This window comes from Canis lupus, chromosome 27, assembly GCF_048164855.1.
Source record: "Canis lupus baileyi chromosome 27, mCanLup2.hap1, whole genome shotgun sequence".
NCBI lineage: Eukaryota > Metazoa > Chordata > Mammalia > Carnivora > Canidae > Canis > Canis lupus.
Genome location: NC_132864.1, coordinates 12,836,444 through 12,854,899, shown reverse-complemented (window position 1 = coordinate 12,854,899; position 18,456 = coordinate 12,836,444). Strand labels below are relative to the sequence as shown.

Here is an 18,456-nt window from a genome sequence, read left to right as displayed (position 1 = left end):
TAAATAAATAAAAATAAAAATAAAAAAAGAGACAGAGATCCAATACAGGAAACAAGATCATTCCCAGGATGATGGTGAAGTCAAGTCTTAGACATCTGTGTATCAGACCTCATAATGAAACAAAAGTATTTGGAGGTAGGAATAAGTGTTAAACATAGGATACTAGGCAGGTTTTATAAAAAAGGCAATTATTAATTCCAAGAAAAATAAAAGCTGTTAGAAAAAGGAAATGTAATCACTGTACACTGCAGCTTAGCTCTGAACGATATTTACAGACAATAATACTGAAATCTGATTTAACTGTAAATGATAATCCATCTCATTTCAAATCTAAGACATTACTGACTAGAAATCATGCCACTACTTTATTTACTATTACTACTAAAAGAGAAAAAAAGATGCTGCCAATTAAAATATGACACTATGGTGTAAAGTTATATACCAATTTCTCAGAGTTGTTAAAATGTAAAAGAACAGCTTCTCAGAATTAATATATTAATCACATTGAAAGGAGAGACAGAAGTGTTTGTTTTGGGAGCAAATGGTGTAAGAAAGCTAAACTGTGAACTTCCTTGCACAGAAGAAGTCAATATATGATATCTCAAATCAATGGAGAAAAAAAGAAACAGCAATATAAGTTTATTACACAGAAACATGAAGAAAAATGCTAGAAAAAACTGCTACAAGAGCTGACAGTAAGGGCTTCTAAAGTAGGAGACACCAAGGTAGGGGGGAGAAGACTGCTATTTTGTTTTGTTTTTCAAAGATTTATTTATTCATGAGAGACAGAGAGAGAGAGAGGCAGAGACATAGGCAGAAAGAGAAGCAGGCTCCTTGCAGAGAGCCCAATGATGTGGGACTCGATCCCGGGACTCCAGGATCACGCCCTGGGCTGAAGGCAGATACTCAACTGCTCAGCCACCCAGGCATCCTAAGACTGTCATTCTTCATTTAAGATTTGACTATTTAAACCATTTATATGTATTATCTTCATGTAAATAAATGTAAAAAAATCAAAGCAATAACAACAAAAGTCAAAGCAACAATAAATTAAAGCTATCAGGAAAAAAATCCAACAGCTGAAATACTTTCAGATTTTTTTTTATGTACCATGACAAAGGATATTAAGAAAAACCTGAGGAGGGCAGCCCCGGTGGCGCAGTGCTTTGGCACCACCTGCAGCCTGGGGTGTGATCCTGGAGACCCGGGATCGAGTCCCACATCAGGCTCCCTGCATGGAGCCTGCTTCTCCCTCTGTCTGTGTCTCTGCCTCTCTCTCTGTGTCTATGAATGAATAAATAAAATATTTAAAAATAAAAAATAAATAAATAAACATCTCCTAATTATTTAAAAAAAAAGAAAACCTGAGGGGGAAAAAATACAACTCAAATCCCAATGCAGTCTCAATGTTACATAAAATCCAAATTTTAAGTGACAGCAAAATTTTAAAAGTTCAATCAAACCTATTCTAAATCTGGTTCATTTTACCCATCCAGCCATACAGATGTTGATTTAAGATACCTCAAAAGTTGACCTGCTAGAGGCAGAAAGGTGTGGGAGTGACACCACAGCTCTGAAAGCTGACTTCCTGCTTCAAGGTAAGACTCAACTGACTCAATCAAGACAATATATATTTGTAGCTACAGCAAAGTTACATAAAACAAAAATAAAGTTGTAAAAAGTCCTAATTGCCTGTAAGAGCATAACACCTAAAATTACTTTTAGCCTACGCTGTCATTAAGTTTCCATTATTTGTCACTTACATCTTGAAACATTTTGTTTTCTTGTTTTAGTCTCGCTTCTTTATCATCTGAGAGTTTGTAAGCATTCTCAAATGCTTCTTCTAAATCCTGCAGTCGAGATTTTAGTCGAATGATGGTATTGTCTTTTTCTTTATTACTTGTTCTCATTTCCTCAATCCGTTCCTGCAAAATTTTGGAAGCACTGCTGGCTGCATTGAAGCGTTCTTTGAAATCACTCTACAAAATAAAAACAAAGATAATAAATTGTTTTAATAATAAAACAGATGTTTTAGTAGCAGTTAACAAATTGTAGATATTAAACTGCAAAAGTAATCAAATAAAACCTACAAAAGGGAATCAACAAATTCAATATTTTGTTAAGTCTTGGCATGAAGACTAAAAAGGATTACTCTACTAAAATAACAGCTTCAGGGATGCTTGGCTGGCTCAGGCGGTAGGTATGTGACTCTTCATCTTGGGGTTTTAAGTTTGAGCCCCACATTGGCTTACTTAAAAATAAAATCTTTATAAAGTAAATAATTAGGGACGGCTGGGTGGCTCAGCGATTGAGGGTCTGCCTTTGGCCCAGGACATGATCCCGGAGTTCCCGAGATCAAGTCCCGCACTGGGCTCCTGCACAAAGCCTGCTTCTCCTCCCTCTGCCTCTCAAAACACAGCTGGAATCTGTTGCCCCACATTAATATTTAGGGAAGAATAAAGCATTTCTTACCCTGTTCTCTCGCTAGGAAAATAAAAGACAAAATTCAAAACACATCTGATATGTTAGCATTCATTCAATAATCATTTCTTGAATATCCACTAGGTGCCAGGCACTACAAACAAGACCCTGACTTCGAGAAGCTTTTGGTTTGGGGGACATAGACAACTAAAATTACATCAAAGAGAGACCAAGAGTGCACAGAATGTTAACTGGCATCTTCCATCAAAACGTTACTTATAAGGTTATATGTAGAAGAATAAAACTTGATAATACATAAAAAAAGATTTTTTTTAAGTTTAAGCATTCCAGTTATACATCCAAGAAAATGAAAAACAGAAGTATGCATAAAATCTGTATACAAATATTCATAGCATTATCATTCATAATGCCCAAAAAATGAAAACCCAAACTTCTATCATCCCTGATGAATGATAAATATGGTATACCCAGGGTACCGGAATGGCTTAGTCAGTTATGTGTCTTGTCTGCCTTCAGCTCAGAACATGATTTCGGGATCCTGGGATCAAGGCTTCATCAGGCTCCCTGCTCATCAAGGAATCTGTTTCTCCCTCTCCCATTCCCCCTGCTTGTGCTCTTTCTCAAATAAAATCTTAAAAATTAAATTTGGTCTATGCATAAAACGGAGTATTATACAGCCATAAAAATAATGAAATATCGATTCATGCCACAACATGTACAAAATTTGAAAAAAAATATGCTAGGAATGCCTGAGTGGCTCAGTGGTTGAGCGTCTGCCTTTGGCTCAGGGCATGATCTTGGAGTTCTGGGATCGAGTTCCGTATCAGGCTCCCTGCATGGAGCCTGCTTCTCCCTCTGCCTATGTCTCTGCCTCTCTCTGTGTCTCTCATGAATGAATAAATAAAATCTTTAAAAAAAAACAAAAAGAAAAAGTCATGCTAAGTGAAGGAAGCCAGACACACCAAAAGTCATTTATATGATTCCATTTACACCAATGTCCAGAATAGGCAAATCCAAAGAACAGAAAGTAGGGTAGTAGTTGCTAGGAGTTGGGGAGAGGGAGTTTTAAGAATTAGGAGGGAAAGGCTGATGGTTAAAGGGTTTAGGGCTTCTTTTTGAGTGAGAAAATATCTAAAACTGACTGTAGTGATGGTTGTACAAGTATGCAAATATATTAAAAACCACAGAATCATATACTTCCAAAGAGTGAGTTTTATAATATGTAAACTATATCACTATATCAAATAAAAAAATATGAATTTTAAAGTGTAAAAGTTTATCAAATCATATGAAGCCAGTTTATATTTTTTTTTTTTTAAGATTTTATTTATTTATTCATGAGAGACACACAGAGAGAGAGGCAGAGACACAGGCAGAGGGAGAAGCAGGCTCCCCGCAGGGAGCCTGATGTGGGACCTGATCCCAGGTCTCCAGGGTCATGCCCTGGGCTGAAGGCAGGCGCCAAACCGCTGAGCCATCCAGGGATCCCCGCCAGTTTATACTCAAAATAAAAACTTACTTAACAATGAGACAACCTAAAAAAAAAAACAAAAAACAGAAACAAAAAAAGACTCACATACCCAATGTTTTTATAAAACTATTAACTTGTCTCTAAAGTTCAGTTAACAAAAAGGCTTCAATTTTTAACATTAAACCACTAAACAACAGGAATACTTACAACTTCTATTTCCAGTAAGTTATTCTTATTTTCAAGTGTTCTCACACGACTAGTAGCTTCACTCAGAGCACTATCTAATTGGCCACATCTAAAAACCAAAAATTGAAATGAAAAAATTAGAAGATAAAATCCTTTCCCTTCAAAGAATTCTATAAATCTGATTCTTCAATATGTAGCATAAAACAAATTCTCCAATGTTAGTGAACACTCAGGATGTCATTTTAATAAATACATCCCAATAAACTTGATACTATTTTTTTTTATTTAAATTTTTATTTATTTATGATAGTCACAGAGAGAGAGAGAGAGAGGGGCAGAGACACAGGCAGAGGGAGAAGCAGGCTCCATGCCGGGAGCCCGACGTGGGATTCAATCCCAGGTCTTCAGGATCGCGCCCTGGGCCAAAGGCAGGCGCCAAACCGCTGCGCCACCCAGGGATCCCGATGATACTATTTTTCAGAAAAAAACAATATGAAAAGATCCCTAAGTGACAAAAGCAAAATATGAACAGACATTTGTACACCCATGTTCATAGCAGCAACATGCACACTAGCCAACAGATGGAAGCAACCCAAGTGTCCAGAAGGATAAATGGATAAACAAATTGTGGTCTATCAATCCAATGGAGTAGTATTCACTCCTAAAAAAGATGAAATTCTGGGGCACCTGGGTGGCTCAATTGGTTAAGCATCAGATTTTTTATTTAGGTTCAGGTCATGATCTCAGGTTGGAGAGATGAAGCCCCTTATCGGGCTCCATGCTGGGTGCATGGAACCTGCTTGAGATTCTCTCTCCTGCTCCCTCTTTTAAAAAAAAAAAAAAAAGGATGAAATTCTAACACCTGCTACAACATGGATGAACCTTGAGAGCAATATGCTAAGTGAAATAGGCAAGGCACAAAAGGACATGTATGATTCCACTTATATGAGGTCTACCACAAGTTCATATGAGGCATCAAATTCATAAACAGAAAGTAGGATGGTGGGAGACAGAGGCTGGGAGGCACCCAACTCTTCCTTTTGGCTCAGGTTGTGGTGTCAGGCTTGTGGGATTGAGCTCCACACTGGGCTCCATGCTTAAAACTCTCTCTCCCTCTGTCCCTCCCCCTTTCTCTATTTCTCTCTCAAATAAGTAAATAAATTTTTTTAATAAGTTCTGGAGATGGATGGCGGCAATGGTTGTACAACAGCATGAATGTACTTAATGCCAGAGAACTGAACTGATCACTTAAAAATGGTTAACATGGGGAGTAGAGCCAATTAAGTGTCTGACTCTTGGATCTGGCTCAGGTCATGATCTCAGGGTTGTTGGATCGAGCCCCATGTGAGGCTCCACACTCATTGCAGAGTTTGCTTGGAATTCTCATGCTCTCTCCCTAAAAAATGAATAAAATCTTTAAAAAAAATGGTTAACATGGTATATTTTGTTCTTTATATTTTACATTAAAAATTAAATTTAGAGGGACACCTCGGTGGCTCAGTGGTTGAATGTCTACCTTTGGCTCGGGGCATGATCCAAGGTCCTGGGATTGAGTTCTGCATTGGGTTCCCTGTGGGGAGCCTGCTTCTCTTTCTGCCTATGTCTCTGCCTCTCTCTGTGTTTGTGTGTCTCTCATGAATAAATGAATAAAATCTTTTTTAAAAATTAAATTTAGGGGTGTCTGGGTGGCTCAGTGGGTTAAGCATCTACCTTCAGTTCAGGTCATGATCCCGGGGTCCTGGGATGAAGCCCCACATTAGGATCCTTGCTCTGAGGGGAGCCTGCTTCTCCCTCTCCCTCCCACTCCCTCTGCTTGTGCTCTCCACCCCTGCCCCATTAAATAAAATCTTAAAAAAAATAAACTTAAATTTAAAAATACAGAAGACTGCATAAACAGTCTTGATCTTTGTTATGAAAAAAACCTATATACACATCTGTGCATTATGTTTTCTAAGATATAAAAATAAAGTCTGGAATGTAAACAGAGGCTGGGTAGAGAAACTTTTCATATTAGATCCTTGTGTACTTTTCCAAACTAGCATGAATGTGTTATTCTTATAATTAAAGACCTTCTTCGTAAAGTTCATCATCACAGAGCCTCAAAATCACAAAATACACAAGAGAATTTAGTTATCATTCTGACTCAGTGTTAATGAATTGTGAATAAAAGCTAACATTTACTTGGTACTGATTATATGCCATGTGTTATGCACTTCACAATCCTCACAATCCTATGAGTTAAGACTATTATTACCATTTTACAGAGGAGAAAACAGAGAAGCTGAATTCCTCCAGGGTTGTAAGCAATCACATGGGGATTTGAAACCTGGCAGAGTAGCTCCAGAGTTCACTCTGGACCACTGTGCATTAATGCCATGCAGAAATCAAATACTAATATAACTTTTTTTTTTTAAGATTTATTTATTTATTCATGAGAGACACAGAGAGAGAGGCAGAGACACAGGCAGAGGGAGAAGCGGGCTCCTTATAGGGAGCCTGATGCGGGACCGATCCCGGGACTCCAGGATTACACCCTGAGCCAAAGGCAGACAGATGCTCAACCGCTGAGCCACCCAGGCATCCCTGATATAACTGTTTTTGAAAGAAAGAGCACCAAAGAAAGAGTCAAGTGTAGTTATGTATATTAACTATATTTTTCTACTTTAACTACCACACTGATTGTAGTATGAGACTGTGTGACGTAACAATCTGGTATCACAGCTTGCCCATGATGTTGTGTCCATGGCCCCATTTACAGTACCAGGGGGATTCTCCCACTTGCAATTTTAAGTTTGAAAAAATCGGATGCATATGCTGACAACTTAAAATTGGTTTTTGTCTTAGATGACTCATTTCTCCAGTTCCAGATGACCGCAACTACTGCTCTGCATTTGCATGCTCTCCATACACTTACTTCTATGCTCTCCCTGCTGTCACCATTCTAACATGGCCACTTCTCCAAACCCTGACTTCCAGTCCAACACCCCTACACTGCCTCATCACTCTGTGGCTCTAGCAGCTTCTAGACAAAAAAGGTGCTTTACACAGCTATCATTCACTAGGCACCTTCTCTGGAAGCCTATTTTTAACCTAACGCGGTCTACTGATGGGCTTCTTTCATACTTCCGTTTTTCACAGGTAGTACCTATAGTCATCTTTGTCTTCTTAAAAACAAACAATGACAAAAAAACAAGAACCAACTTCCCTTAGCCTCCCATCTACTCTTTTCCTTTTATCCTAGAACACTTAACTCGGGCTTTTTTTTCTGGCTTTTTTCAAACTACTGCTTTCTACCACTGCACCCCCAGCCCCAGCCCCACCCCTACCTGCAGCGCCACTCCCAGCAGCACAATGGGAGCTGCAGTAACTCTCAGCAATAAGACTATAGGCTAACTACCACACCAACCACAAACTAGTATAAAGGCTAGTTTTCCTAGAATTTTACAAGTTAAACTATTAACTGGACCAAAAGATTTCAGTTCCCTCCTAATCTTTTTTTCAAGGGGCTTTGTCTTCTTTGCCTTTGAGAAAAATTCTTTGCTATTTCGACCTAAACAGTTTTCAATCTGTTTAAGTGTTATTTAAATGTAAAATATGTTGCAGGCATGCTGTTATTAATACCAGTCAGAGCATCAAATTTTGTTAATGATTCTCTCTCTAAAACAGGTATACAGCTATCCTTAACATAACTGTCCTCTGTGTCTCCATGTTGGTTTCTTTTTTGAACAGGGTAACTACTTCCACAGGTTCATGACTGTCTGGATTAAGTTATGTGCAATCTGAGTTTAAAAAAAGGTCAAGGGATCCCTGGGTGGCGCAGCGGTTTGGCGCCTGCCTTTGGCCCAGGGCGCGATCCTGGAGACCCGGGATCGAATCCCACGTCGGGCTCCCGGTGCATGGAGCCTGCTTCTCCCTCTGCCTGTGTCTCTGCGCCTCTCTCTCTCTCTCTCTGTGTAACTATCATAAATAAATAAAAATTTAAAAAAAATAAATAAATAAATAAATAAAAAAATAAATAAAAAAAGGTCAAGAATTACTCAAGGACATTAGTTAGAGATTTCTCAGGAAATCTGTACATAGTACTAATCCATCCATAAACAATATTCCATTACATATACAAAATCTGCTCAACTATTTCAGTATTTTGTCCGTAAGAAACAAATGCCCTCACATCAGATATCGGTGTGCTCTAAGAGACTGGTTTAAATCTATAAAAATAATTACTTAGGCAAAAATATCTGTTAAAATTTTTAAATTGAAGCATATTTTCAAAGTCTTTTATCACACTATAGTACACTTTGGAAAAAATGATATAGCCAAGTTGGAGAAACACCAACTTCATAGTTGAATTATAAATTTTACCTGTCTACAAGAATTTGATTGGTTTTCTTCCAATCTTCAGCTGCTGAAATTTCCTTTGCCTCCAGTTTCTGTTTCAAACTATTTATTTCTGATTCATAGTAAGCTCGAAGATCCGCTATATGTCGAGCATGCTTTTCCTTTAGGTTCTGCCTAATTCTGTTGTTGAAGGCAAAAAAAAAAATTTCAGGCAAGCATTTCCTCACTCTCTATCCCACAAGAGAAACCAGTAACACAATCTTTCTCATAGCAAAAGTACAGCCTTTATTCCTGTGTACACCCACAGAAAACACAATAAGCACATTGATGACCAATTAAGCAAAAAAAAAAAAAAAAAAAAAAAAAAGACATGGATTTTTAGATGTTCTACCTTAAAAATGCTGCTAAATTTTTTTTTTTTTAAGATTTTATACATTAGGGAAGGTCAATAAAAGTCATTTTCATCATTCAAGCAGATGTCATACGAAATCTATTAACATTACAAGCCATGCACTGAAATACATACTTCGACAGTATCACAGGATCTTCCAGGGAAGTCAATGAGATGCACTCTGGGACACTGCTGACTGTCCCTGGAAGCTGGGACTGGCTGACTGAAGCTGAGGTTGCCATGACAGTGTTTTCTTCATCCACAGTGTTGACCGAGATATCATTACTAGTAATGGTATAAACTGAAGGAAACGTGGAACTGGTCCTACTTTCATTTTGGAATCCATGATTCTTCCAAGAGTCCACTGGTAAAGCTTTTGTATTTGAAGGATATTTTGGGAATCCAGATAACTGAGAAGCGATATTACTTGCTTGTGAAAATGAGTCTACATCAGAGTGACTAGACATACTAGGTTCAAGAACAGAGTCTGGTGAAAAGGATATTCTGTCATCGAGGGCATTCAAAAAGCCTTGTGGCTGAATCCCTGAAATCTGATTTGGCTTCATGTGTAACGTTGGGTCTAGAGTTAGTACCTAGAAATAAGACAGACAATAGTAAGCTTTTGCCCTCAGTACTCAGGGTTTGTTTTTGAGTAGGCTTTAGATCTCCTAGGGAAAATAAAGCTTAGGATAAAAGTTCAGAGTCACGAAGCATCTTTCATTTTCACTCCACAGAGTGTGGACAATTTACCTCTGGTGGATGATTTGGGTTGGAAGCAGAAGTGAGATTCCGCTCAGGTAACTGCTTGTTTTCCCTTTGTTTTTTATGATAAATATCCTTCAGTGATGGCAGCTTCATCTCATTACTAGTATTTGACTTAAAGATATGAAACAAAATTATTTAAATGGTATTATCAATGATGAAAAAAGTTTACTGATATCAAGATCAGCACCACAGAAAGATTTCTGAAAGATTTTAAATGAACTGAGACTCTAAACTTGTCCGTTATAAAACATACTTAGAAGTCCTTACCTGTTAATTACAAGTCTTCTGCAGAATGAAAAAAAATTAATATCCTCTAACAATAAATACTAAAGTGATAATCTGAACCTAAGTTATTCAGTAGCCTAAGAATACTTCCAAAGAATAAAAAACTTTGGTAGTTCCCCCTACTCAAGATAAAAATCAAGTTTTGAGGTAAGGAAAGACTTCATCATGAATGACCAAAGCAGGAGGGAAGACCTCTGGCTAAATTAATAACATGTGACTCAAGGGGACAGGTATATAGAGAGATTTACGTAGTTATTTACCTTTTTTTTTTTTTTTTTTTTTTAAGATTTATTTCCTTTAGAGGCAGGAGAAATGAGAGAGCACACACACACAAGCATGGGGAAGGGCAGAGAGAGACACAGACAGAATCCTCAAGCAGACTCCTAGCTTAGTGAGGACCCCCTCCACCTCCTCACCCCTGCCAACACAGGGCTTCATCCCAGGACTCTGAAATCATGACAGGAGCCAAAATCAAAAGTCAGATGCTTAACTGACTGAGCCACCTAGGTACCTCTTCCTATTTTTTTAAGAGTTGGCAGACAAGGGCAGCCCTGGTGGCTCAGCGGTTTAGCGCCGCCTTCAGCCCAGGCTAGGATCCTGGAGACCCGGTATCAAGTCCCATGTCAGGCTCCCTGCATGGAGTAGAGCCTGCTTCTCCCTCTGCCTGTGTCTCTGCCTCTGTCTCTCTCTCTCTGTCTCTCATGCATAAATAAATAAAATCTTAAAAAAAAAAAAAGTTGGCAAAAAAAAAAAGTATTAAAAAGTGTTAAGAATTTAACCAATGGAAATAAGCCCCTTTTAAAAACTCATAAAATGGGGTACCTGGGTGGCTCAAAGGTTGAGCATCTACCTTTGCCTCAGGACATGATCCTGGGGTCATGGGATTGAGTCCCACATCAGGCTCCCTATGAGAGGCCTACTTCTCCCTCTGCCTGTGTCTCTACCTCTCTGTCTCTCATGAATAAATAAAATCTTAAAAAAAAAAAAAAAAAAAAAACTCAAAATAAGAAGACATATTTCTACAGTTTGAAATTAGGGCTCTGCCACAATGGAAATGTTGCAAAGAGGTTTAAGCTTCAAACATTAAAACTTCAGCCTTAAATTACTTCAAGGTGAGATCTATTGTAGGGCATGATGGTAGACCATTTAACCCTGAGCCTCAAATTTAAACTGTGGACATTCTCTTAATGAGATTATAGATTCAGCAAGAGATCCACCGAAACCATTACAAGAATACAACCACATGTAGCTTTAACTTTGTGTTCCCTTTCTAGACCCTACACAGGCTGCAGAATACCATGAATTAATATTTTTTTTAAAAAACTCTCTAACTAGCTTGTGAATAAAATAATTAAACTTTTTGTGTGTGCATGGGCACCTGAGTGGCTTGGTCAGTTAAGTGTCTGACCTCAGCTCAGGTCGTGATCTCAGGATCTCAGGATCCTGGGATGGAGCCTCACCTTGTAAGGGTGGAGGCAGGTCTCCACTCAGCAGGGAGTCTGCTTATATCTCTCCCTCTGCCCCTCCCCCTGCCTGTCTCTCAAATACATAAAATCTTAAAAAATACTGTGTGTAAAGGCGTTGATTTGTTGAATGTAAACCCTTACAATTTACCATAATTTCTGTATTCCTACTTTAGAATTTTACTTTTTATATACGAACAACCTAAAGGCCCTATCAACTCCTAGTCCCTAACACGCAGAGCACTATGGATGTGGCCTCAAGCCTGAGGAATCCCTGCCTGTTGGTTTGGGTGAGCAGCTGGAATTCCTCTTTGAGAACTCACTGTACGAGGAACTATTTTTCACCATTTTCTACTTCTATGATTTCATATTTTAACATCTCTGAAGTGAGGATGCCTCTTATAATTAATAGCATCTCACATTGCTTTTGGTCAAGGAGCAACTGTGGCATCATAATTGTCATTGCCTTCTCATAAGCAAATATTGAAGACATCAAAATTGGCCAAACAGGTGTCAGCAGTCTAGAAGAAAATCCTAGAGACTACACTAGAACCCCTGAGAACCAATATTTAAGGGATGGTGAATCCTGTATGTTTAGCAATGTTCCCCCATCTGGGAGCCAAATGTAGGCCAGTCCCATATAACTACTAAAGCCAAGTAAAAACTCGGCACCAAGCCCTTTCCTCCTTTTTTTAAAGAAATGCCAAATCCTCAAAGCTCTTTGACGCTCAAGGAAAACTGTGTGGGAAAACACAGAAACCAACACTGAGTTGAAAACAGTGTAAGCCTCTGTTGGTTAAGAAGTTTTAACAAACATTTCACTTATATTGTTCTTTTTAAGTGTGTATAAGAGTTCTTTGATAAAAATCAATGTTTAATTAGGTCTACAAGCCCTTTAATAAGAATAAAATATAAATTCTACCTTATCAGTGTTTTCTTTGTAATTTTGGGGGCTTAGAATATGAAACAGAAGCCTTAAAAGTGATAGTATCGGGCAGCCTGGGTGGCTCAGCAGTTTAGCGCCGCCTTCAGCCCAGGGCATGATCCTGGAGACCCAGAATTGAGTCCTATGTCAGGTTCCCTGCATGAAGCCTGTTTCCCCCTCTGCCTGTATCTCTACCTCTCTCTCTCTCTCTGTGTCTCTCATGAGTAAATAAATAAAATCTTAAAAAAAAAAAAGTGATAGTATCTTAGAATCACCAATTTATTCATTTACTGATGGTGCAGATTATGTCACACACACACACAGTGAGCCCTGTAATCACAAAGCCCGCTAAACCTTGGCCCTTCATAATCTCACTTCTCAGCCTTCCTCTGTCTGTTTCTCTCTTTTTCCGCTCCTTCCCTGAAGGATGGAATGCTGGTTTCTGCCCCACTGTGAGAACTGATTTGATTGATGCACATGTGGGGTTTCTGCCCCACACATACGCTGTTCCCCACTGCCCTACTGATGCAGGTCACTCATGCTTACAGCTCTTCTGATTACTTTCATTGTAACCTCTCCTTTTCCCCAAACTACCTTCTACCACCTGACCAAACAAAATACAGAAGTGAGATATGTACATGGATGTACACAAGCTAGTTTTAATTTATTGTTCTGAAACAAAGAGAATATTTACATCTCTTGCTCAAAGAAAATTACTACATCAAATTAAAATACTCAAAATTATGATACAAATGGGTTAACAGGAGGGTGCAATAGGATGAAGAATCAAATCCAGGTGTAGGAAGAGCAGAAGTAGTTGTCTGCAGACCTACTGTATTTAGAATAGAAGGCACAAAATCATGTCATTTAATTTTACAACACATTATCTGGGCACTTTTAATTCCACTCTTAAGTAACTTTCCTATGACCCTATAGGCAATGAATGAGAGACCAAATATGAAAGCAGGTGTAATTTAAAGCCTAGGCTTTTGTCAATGTATCAGAAATTGGAAAACACAAAATTTATAATGAAATGGAGTATTTAACTACAATTGTATAATGCAAACAAACAATGTGTTTTTAAATTACCTGGCCTGGTGACATATCTGTGGAGGAGGCCGGTACAAACGTCTTCTCTAAAGTTTCAGGCAGGGAGTGATACATGTCCTTCTCTTCCAACTTCCAGTAAGTCAGTCCTATTGTGCACAAATACAAAGAATAGAAGACTGAGGAAAGAAAACAAAAATGCTAAGTGCTTTCTAGGATAAGTTATTTCTACATTTCTAATTTTCTAAAGAAAATCAAATATGAGCAGTAACTAGTTTTAGGCTATCTGGATGTGGGAAGTTGAATTTTGATGGCAAAGACTCTCTTAAATGCCTTAGCATGTAAGAGTTCTGATTTAAGGTTCCAAATATTTAAGACTGAAATATATTATTACTAAAAGGCAAGATATGGGGTGCCTGATTGGCTCAGGCAATAGAGCATGCAATTCTTGATCTCAGGGTTGTGAGTTCAAGCTTCATGTTGGATGTAGAGATTATTTAAAAAAATAAAAAAAGTCAAGATAAACTAGTGCAATCTAAAATATATTTCTTAAAATATAACAATTTCTTTATGGACAGTACATAAGAAGCAATATAAAGAATTCAATGGTTCAAATACATATTGAGTGTTGACTATGCCAGGCTGGGGAGCAAATGTGAAACATGAACAGTAAGTAAATCACAAGGTACCCAGTAAGTCAGAAGGAGTAAGCACCCTAATGGTAAGATTTAAAAATCAAGTAAAGGAGAATATGTAGTGTGTGTGGAGGGGTGTTCAGAGTTTGATTCACTGCAAGGTAACAAGACAGAGTAAGCATTTTAGCCATGTATGAGGGAGGTCCCCTATATAAGAGGTGGGAAGAACATTTCAAATATAGAAGCAGCAAAGGAGAACATATCTGGCACATTTAAGAAAACAGCCTCTCTGCTGAAGCAAAGAAAGGGAGTAGCAGAAAATGAGGTCAAACAGAACAAGGCTAGGTCTTGCAAGGCCTATGAATGCCTATAAAGACTCTGGCTGTTCTTCTGAGGGAAAGAGCACAGCAGGGTTTTGAGCAGAGGAGTCCCATGATCTGACCCATCTTTAAGAAGGATGGCATAGGCTACTGTGTTGAGAACAGATGGAAGGCTGCAAGGGTGCAGGCAGGGAGGCTGGGCAGGAAGTTGCAGGAACCCAGGTGACACGCAATGGGAGCTCTATGAGGGTAACAGCATGACGGTGGTTGAATTCTGGCAATTTTCATCCTGCAAAGCCAATTCATCCTGACAAACTGGATGTGAGATTGTAGGGAGAAAAAATCAGTATATTACATCATTAAAACTAAAATAAGCTTACCATGGAGAGTAAAGAATGGCTCAACAAAGGGTTTGAATTTCTTAATTCATTCTGGAGCACCTGGAAAATCCTGATATGATTTTTGCAACAGTTTGAAATAACTCTTAAAGTATTTTTTCCATCTATCTTTCAAAATGCATAAAATAAATTAATGCCAAGTAAAGAAGTCAGATTTAGCAGAGGCACAACATAACATGTAACAGATTTACAGAAACCATTCTGATACACTGTATAGAATTATCTTCCTATTAGAAATGCAGATACGTTGTTATAAAAAAATAATTATCATACCTGTTCCTGAATCAGACATCCAAGAATCTGGACTCTCATCCGGTCTATTGAGGTAAAAAGCATGAGGATGCTTAGCAGCAGTGAAATTAGACTATAATGCAAGAAAGAAAACTATGAGTTGACAGCTAAAAATCATTAGGCACGAACTGCTGACCCAAGGAATGAGAGCCAAGTGTCAAATACAGGCACAGAGAAAGGGGGTTCATTAAGAAGTAAGAAAGTGGGCAGCCCCGGTGGCACAGCGGTTTAGTGCCGCCTGCAGCCCGGGGTGTGATCCTGGAGACCCGGGATCGAGTCCCACATCAGGCTCTTTGCATGGAGCCTGCTTCTCCCTCTGCCTGTGTCTCTCTCTGTGTGTCTTTCATGAATAAATAAATAAAATCTTTAAAAAAAAAAAAAGTAAGAAAGCCTGGTTTTCCACACGATTACAAGAATGCAAAATGATAGGGATTAACTGTGAAGGATTTTCTTTTCCTGTATGTTTACAAAAGTTTGTTTTGCTTCTGTGGAATTGGAAGAACACTGGGAGCTGGTGCTACTTAAAGAGTTCAGAATGAAAATGTATTTATAATTTGCCAGCTCCATCCAAAAGAAATTCAAAGTGCCTGGAATTGAAGTCATTTAGTGTCAAAATAAATGTGAAAGCCATAACAATTCATCTTTATCATTAAAAGTACAATAATTCAAACTCTGAAGACCTCATTCAGTAATTAATATGAACTTCGAGTAGTAAACTATGTCTTACATATAGACAACTGGTTACTAATCCCAGAAAAAGCTCGAAATGCTTATCATCAATTCTAATAAAATTCTAAGCTATGGATGCCTGGGTGGCTGAGCGGTTGAGTGTCTGCCTTCAGCTCAGGGCGTAATCCTGGAGTCCCGGGATCAAGTCCTTCATTGGGTTCCCTGCATGGAGCCTGCTTCTCCCTCTGCCTGTGTCGCTCATGAATAAATAAATAAAATCTTTTTTAAAAAAATTAAAAAATAAATTTTTTTAAAAAAACTCTAAGCTGGGCAGCCCGGGTGGCTCAGCAGTTTAGCACCACCTTCAGCCCAGGGTTTGATCCTGGAGACCTGGGATCGAGTCCCATGTTGGGCTTCCTGCATGGAGCGTGCTTCTTCCTCTGCCTGTGTCTCTGCCTCTCCCTCTCTCTCTCTATCTCTCTCTCTCTGTCTCTCATGAATAAATAAATAAATAAAAATATTTTTAAAAAATAATAATAATAAGTAAAAAATAAAAATAAAAAAACTCTAACTGCTCCTCATAGTATCTCTGGAATTGTCACAAGAAATCTGTTTCCAGAGATGTAAAAAGACTATTTTTAATCAGAATTTTTCTTATCAGTTTCACCATTATCAAACTTTTAATTGCCGTTAAAAAGTATTTAAGTTGCATTTGCTTATAATCATCTGTGGACCTATAGCAAAGGTAAAGGGATACTGAGGGGAGGGACAGCACTCCACCTCAGCCTCCTAAGGTACCATTCAGTCTCTTGTTCATCAAATGAGAAATTCCTATGTCATCTTTTGTCTCTTCTAAAACTCCTACCTGTTCAAATTTCTGTCAAATCTCAGTATTGAACAGATCAGAAAAAGCTGACAGCAGAAGACTAAGTGAAAAATACCAAGTAACACATTTTGTCTTCTTCCCAACTCTGCTGTGCCAAACCTTCATGCACTCAGCCAACAACAGTGGGCTGGGAGGCTCATCTTGCCCGCTACCACTGCTGCGGTACTGAGCACACCAGGCCTGGCTTTTAATGAGAAAGAAAAGTATGGAGCCATGAAAAGTCCTTCCCAAGAAGCTGGCCAACACCTAGCATAGAAACCTTCAATAATGGCAGCAACAGTCCAGTTGTCCATCCGAGAAGCCACTCCCAAGTCCTGCTGCCCCAGAAATGGTAATGTCAAGTCTGTCCCCAAAGAAAATCCTTATGCTAAACAATAGCCATTTCAAGATGTGCTTCAAAATAGTACCCAAAAGAAACTGCCATTGCAGAAAGAGAAAACTGGACCCCAAGAGAATTCTGACCATAAGGATTCCCTGATTTAGACTGAAACTAGAAAAAAAACTAGAGAAGAGGAAAGATGAAATAGAGTTCCAACTTGGTGAATCCACAGAATTTAGTTCAGAATTATGCAGGTAAGAAAAGCATTTCAGGTGTGGAGCCTGGATTCACCAACTATCATTACCTGAAAATCTTTTAATACTCCAGTATCAATGAAACTTGATTTGCCATAATGATTTATTACCAAAAATATCACTCACCTTTAAAAAAAAACAAACAAACAAACAAAAAAAAACCAAAGAGGCACCAAGGTGGTTTAGTTGGTTGAGGGTCTGACTCTTGATTTTAGCTCAGGTCATGATCTCAGGGTCCTGGGATCAAGCCCCACATCAGGCTCCAAGCTCCATGGGGAGTCTACCTAAGACTCTCTCCCTCTGCCTCTGCCCATCCTCCCGTGTGGGCATGAGCCCGTTCTCTCTCTAAAATAATTAATGGATGAATCTTTTAAAAATTAATCGACTAAAATTTAATTAAAAAAAGGAAAAACACAACTGGTTCAAGAGATGATTAAAGAAAAGGGAAAGCTCAAAGGGAACTATCTCCGCCCTGCTGACATTAGAGGCAGAGCATTCCACCAGACAGGACAGACTTATCCTCAAGGGCATTTCTCAGGTGATTCTCCATGGAATCCAGGACAATAGACTAGGCCAATGATTCCCAAGCTTTGCAGCACTCAGAATCACCTGAGGAGCTTTTACACTCCCCAATGCATAAGGCACACCCCTGCCCAAGGAAGGCAGACCACCTGGTGTTGTTGGCCAGGCATAAGTAGATTTTTCTAAGCTCTTCAGGTGACTCTCTGTCAGGAGAGTTTGTTCTGTCTTTTTATTTTTATTTGTTTTTTAAAGGATTTTATTTATTTATTAGAGGCACAGAGAGAGGGGCAGAGACAGCAGAACACCCAGTGTTCATCCCATCAAGTGCCCTCCTTAGTGCCCGTCACCCGGTTTTTTGCTAGCCTCCCCAAAACTGAGTTTTAGTTCACGTAAAAACAGAAGAAAAACTAGTATGTATGAAAACATTTTCAGGCAGCCCAGGTGGCTCAGCAGTTTAGCACCACCTTCAGCCCAGGGTGTGATCCTGGAGACCCGGGATCGAGTCCCACATCAGGTTTCCTGCATGAAGCCTGCTTCTCCCTCTACCTCTCTCTCCCGTGAATAAATAAATAAAATCTTTAAAAAAAAAAAAAAAAAAGTGGCCAATTTCTAAAGGTATCAAGTTTTTTTTTTAAGATTTTTTTTATTATTATTTATTTATTCATAGACACACAGGAGAGAGGCAGAGACACAGGCAGAGGGAGAAGCAGGCTCCATGCAGGGAGCCCAATGTGGGACTTGATCCCAAGTCCCCAGGATCACACCCCAGGTTGCAGGCAGCGCCAAACCGCTGCGCCACCAGGGCTGCCCTAAAGTTATCAAGTTTTCAGAGAAACCGGATTTTGCAAT

The 18,456-nt window shown here is 38.9% G+C and overlaps 1 protein-coding gene across 23 annotated transcripts in view; it reads right to left on the bottom strand.

Annotated features, from left to right (window-relative positions):
• Positions 1-18,456, bottom strand: part of MPHOSPH9 (M-phase phosphoprotein 9) — a 71,596-nt gene that overhangs the window by 33,144 nt on the left and 19,996 nt on the right. For 17 of the 23 annotated variants that reach the window (XM_072802229.1, XM_072802237.1, XM_072802233.1 and 14 more), the window contains 7 exons: positions 14,940-15,030; positions 13,356-13,462; positions 9,579-9,704; positions 8,964-9,421; positions 8,462-8,617; positions 4,121-4,208; positions 1,764-1,979 (listed from right to left, as the gene is read on the bottom strand). In XM_072802229.1, coding sequence (XP_072658330.1) covers positions 1,764-1,979; positions 4,121-4,208; positions 8,462-8,617; positions 8,964-9,421; positions 9,579-9,704; positions 13,356-13,462; positions 14,940-15,030 — 1,242 coding nt within the window. The remainder of the gene's footprint in view (positions 1-1,763; positions 1,980-4,120; positions 4,209-8,461; positions 8,618-8,963; positions 9,422-9,578; positions 9,705-13,355; positions 13,463-14,939; positions 15,031-18,456) is intronic. The other 6 variants (XM_072802234.1, XM_072802236.1, XM_072802238.1 and 3 more) reach the window with 1 other exon arrangement.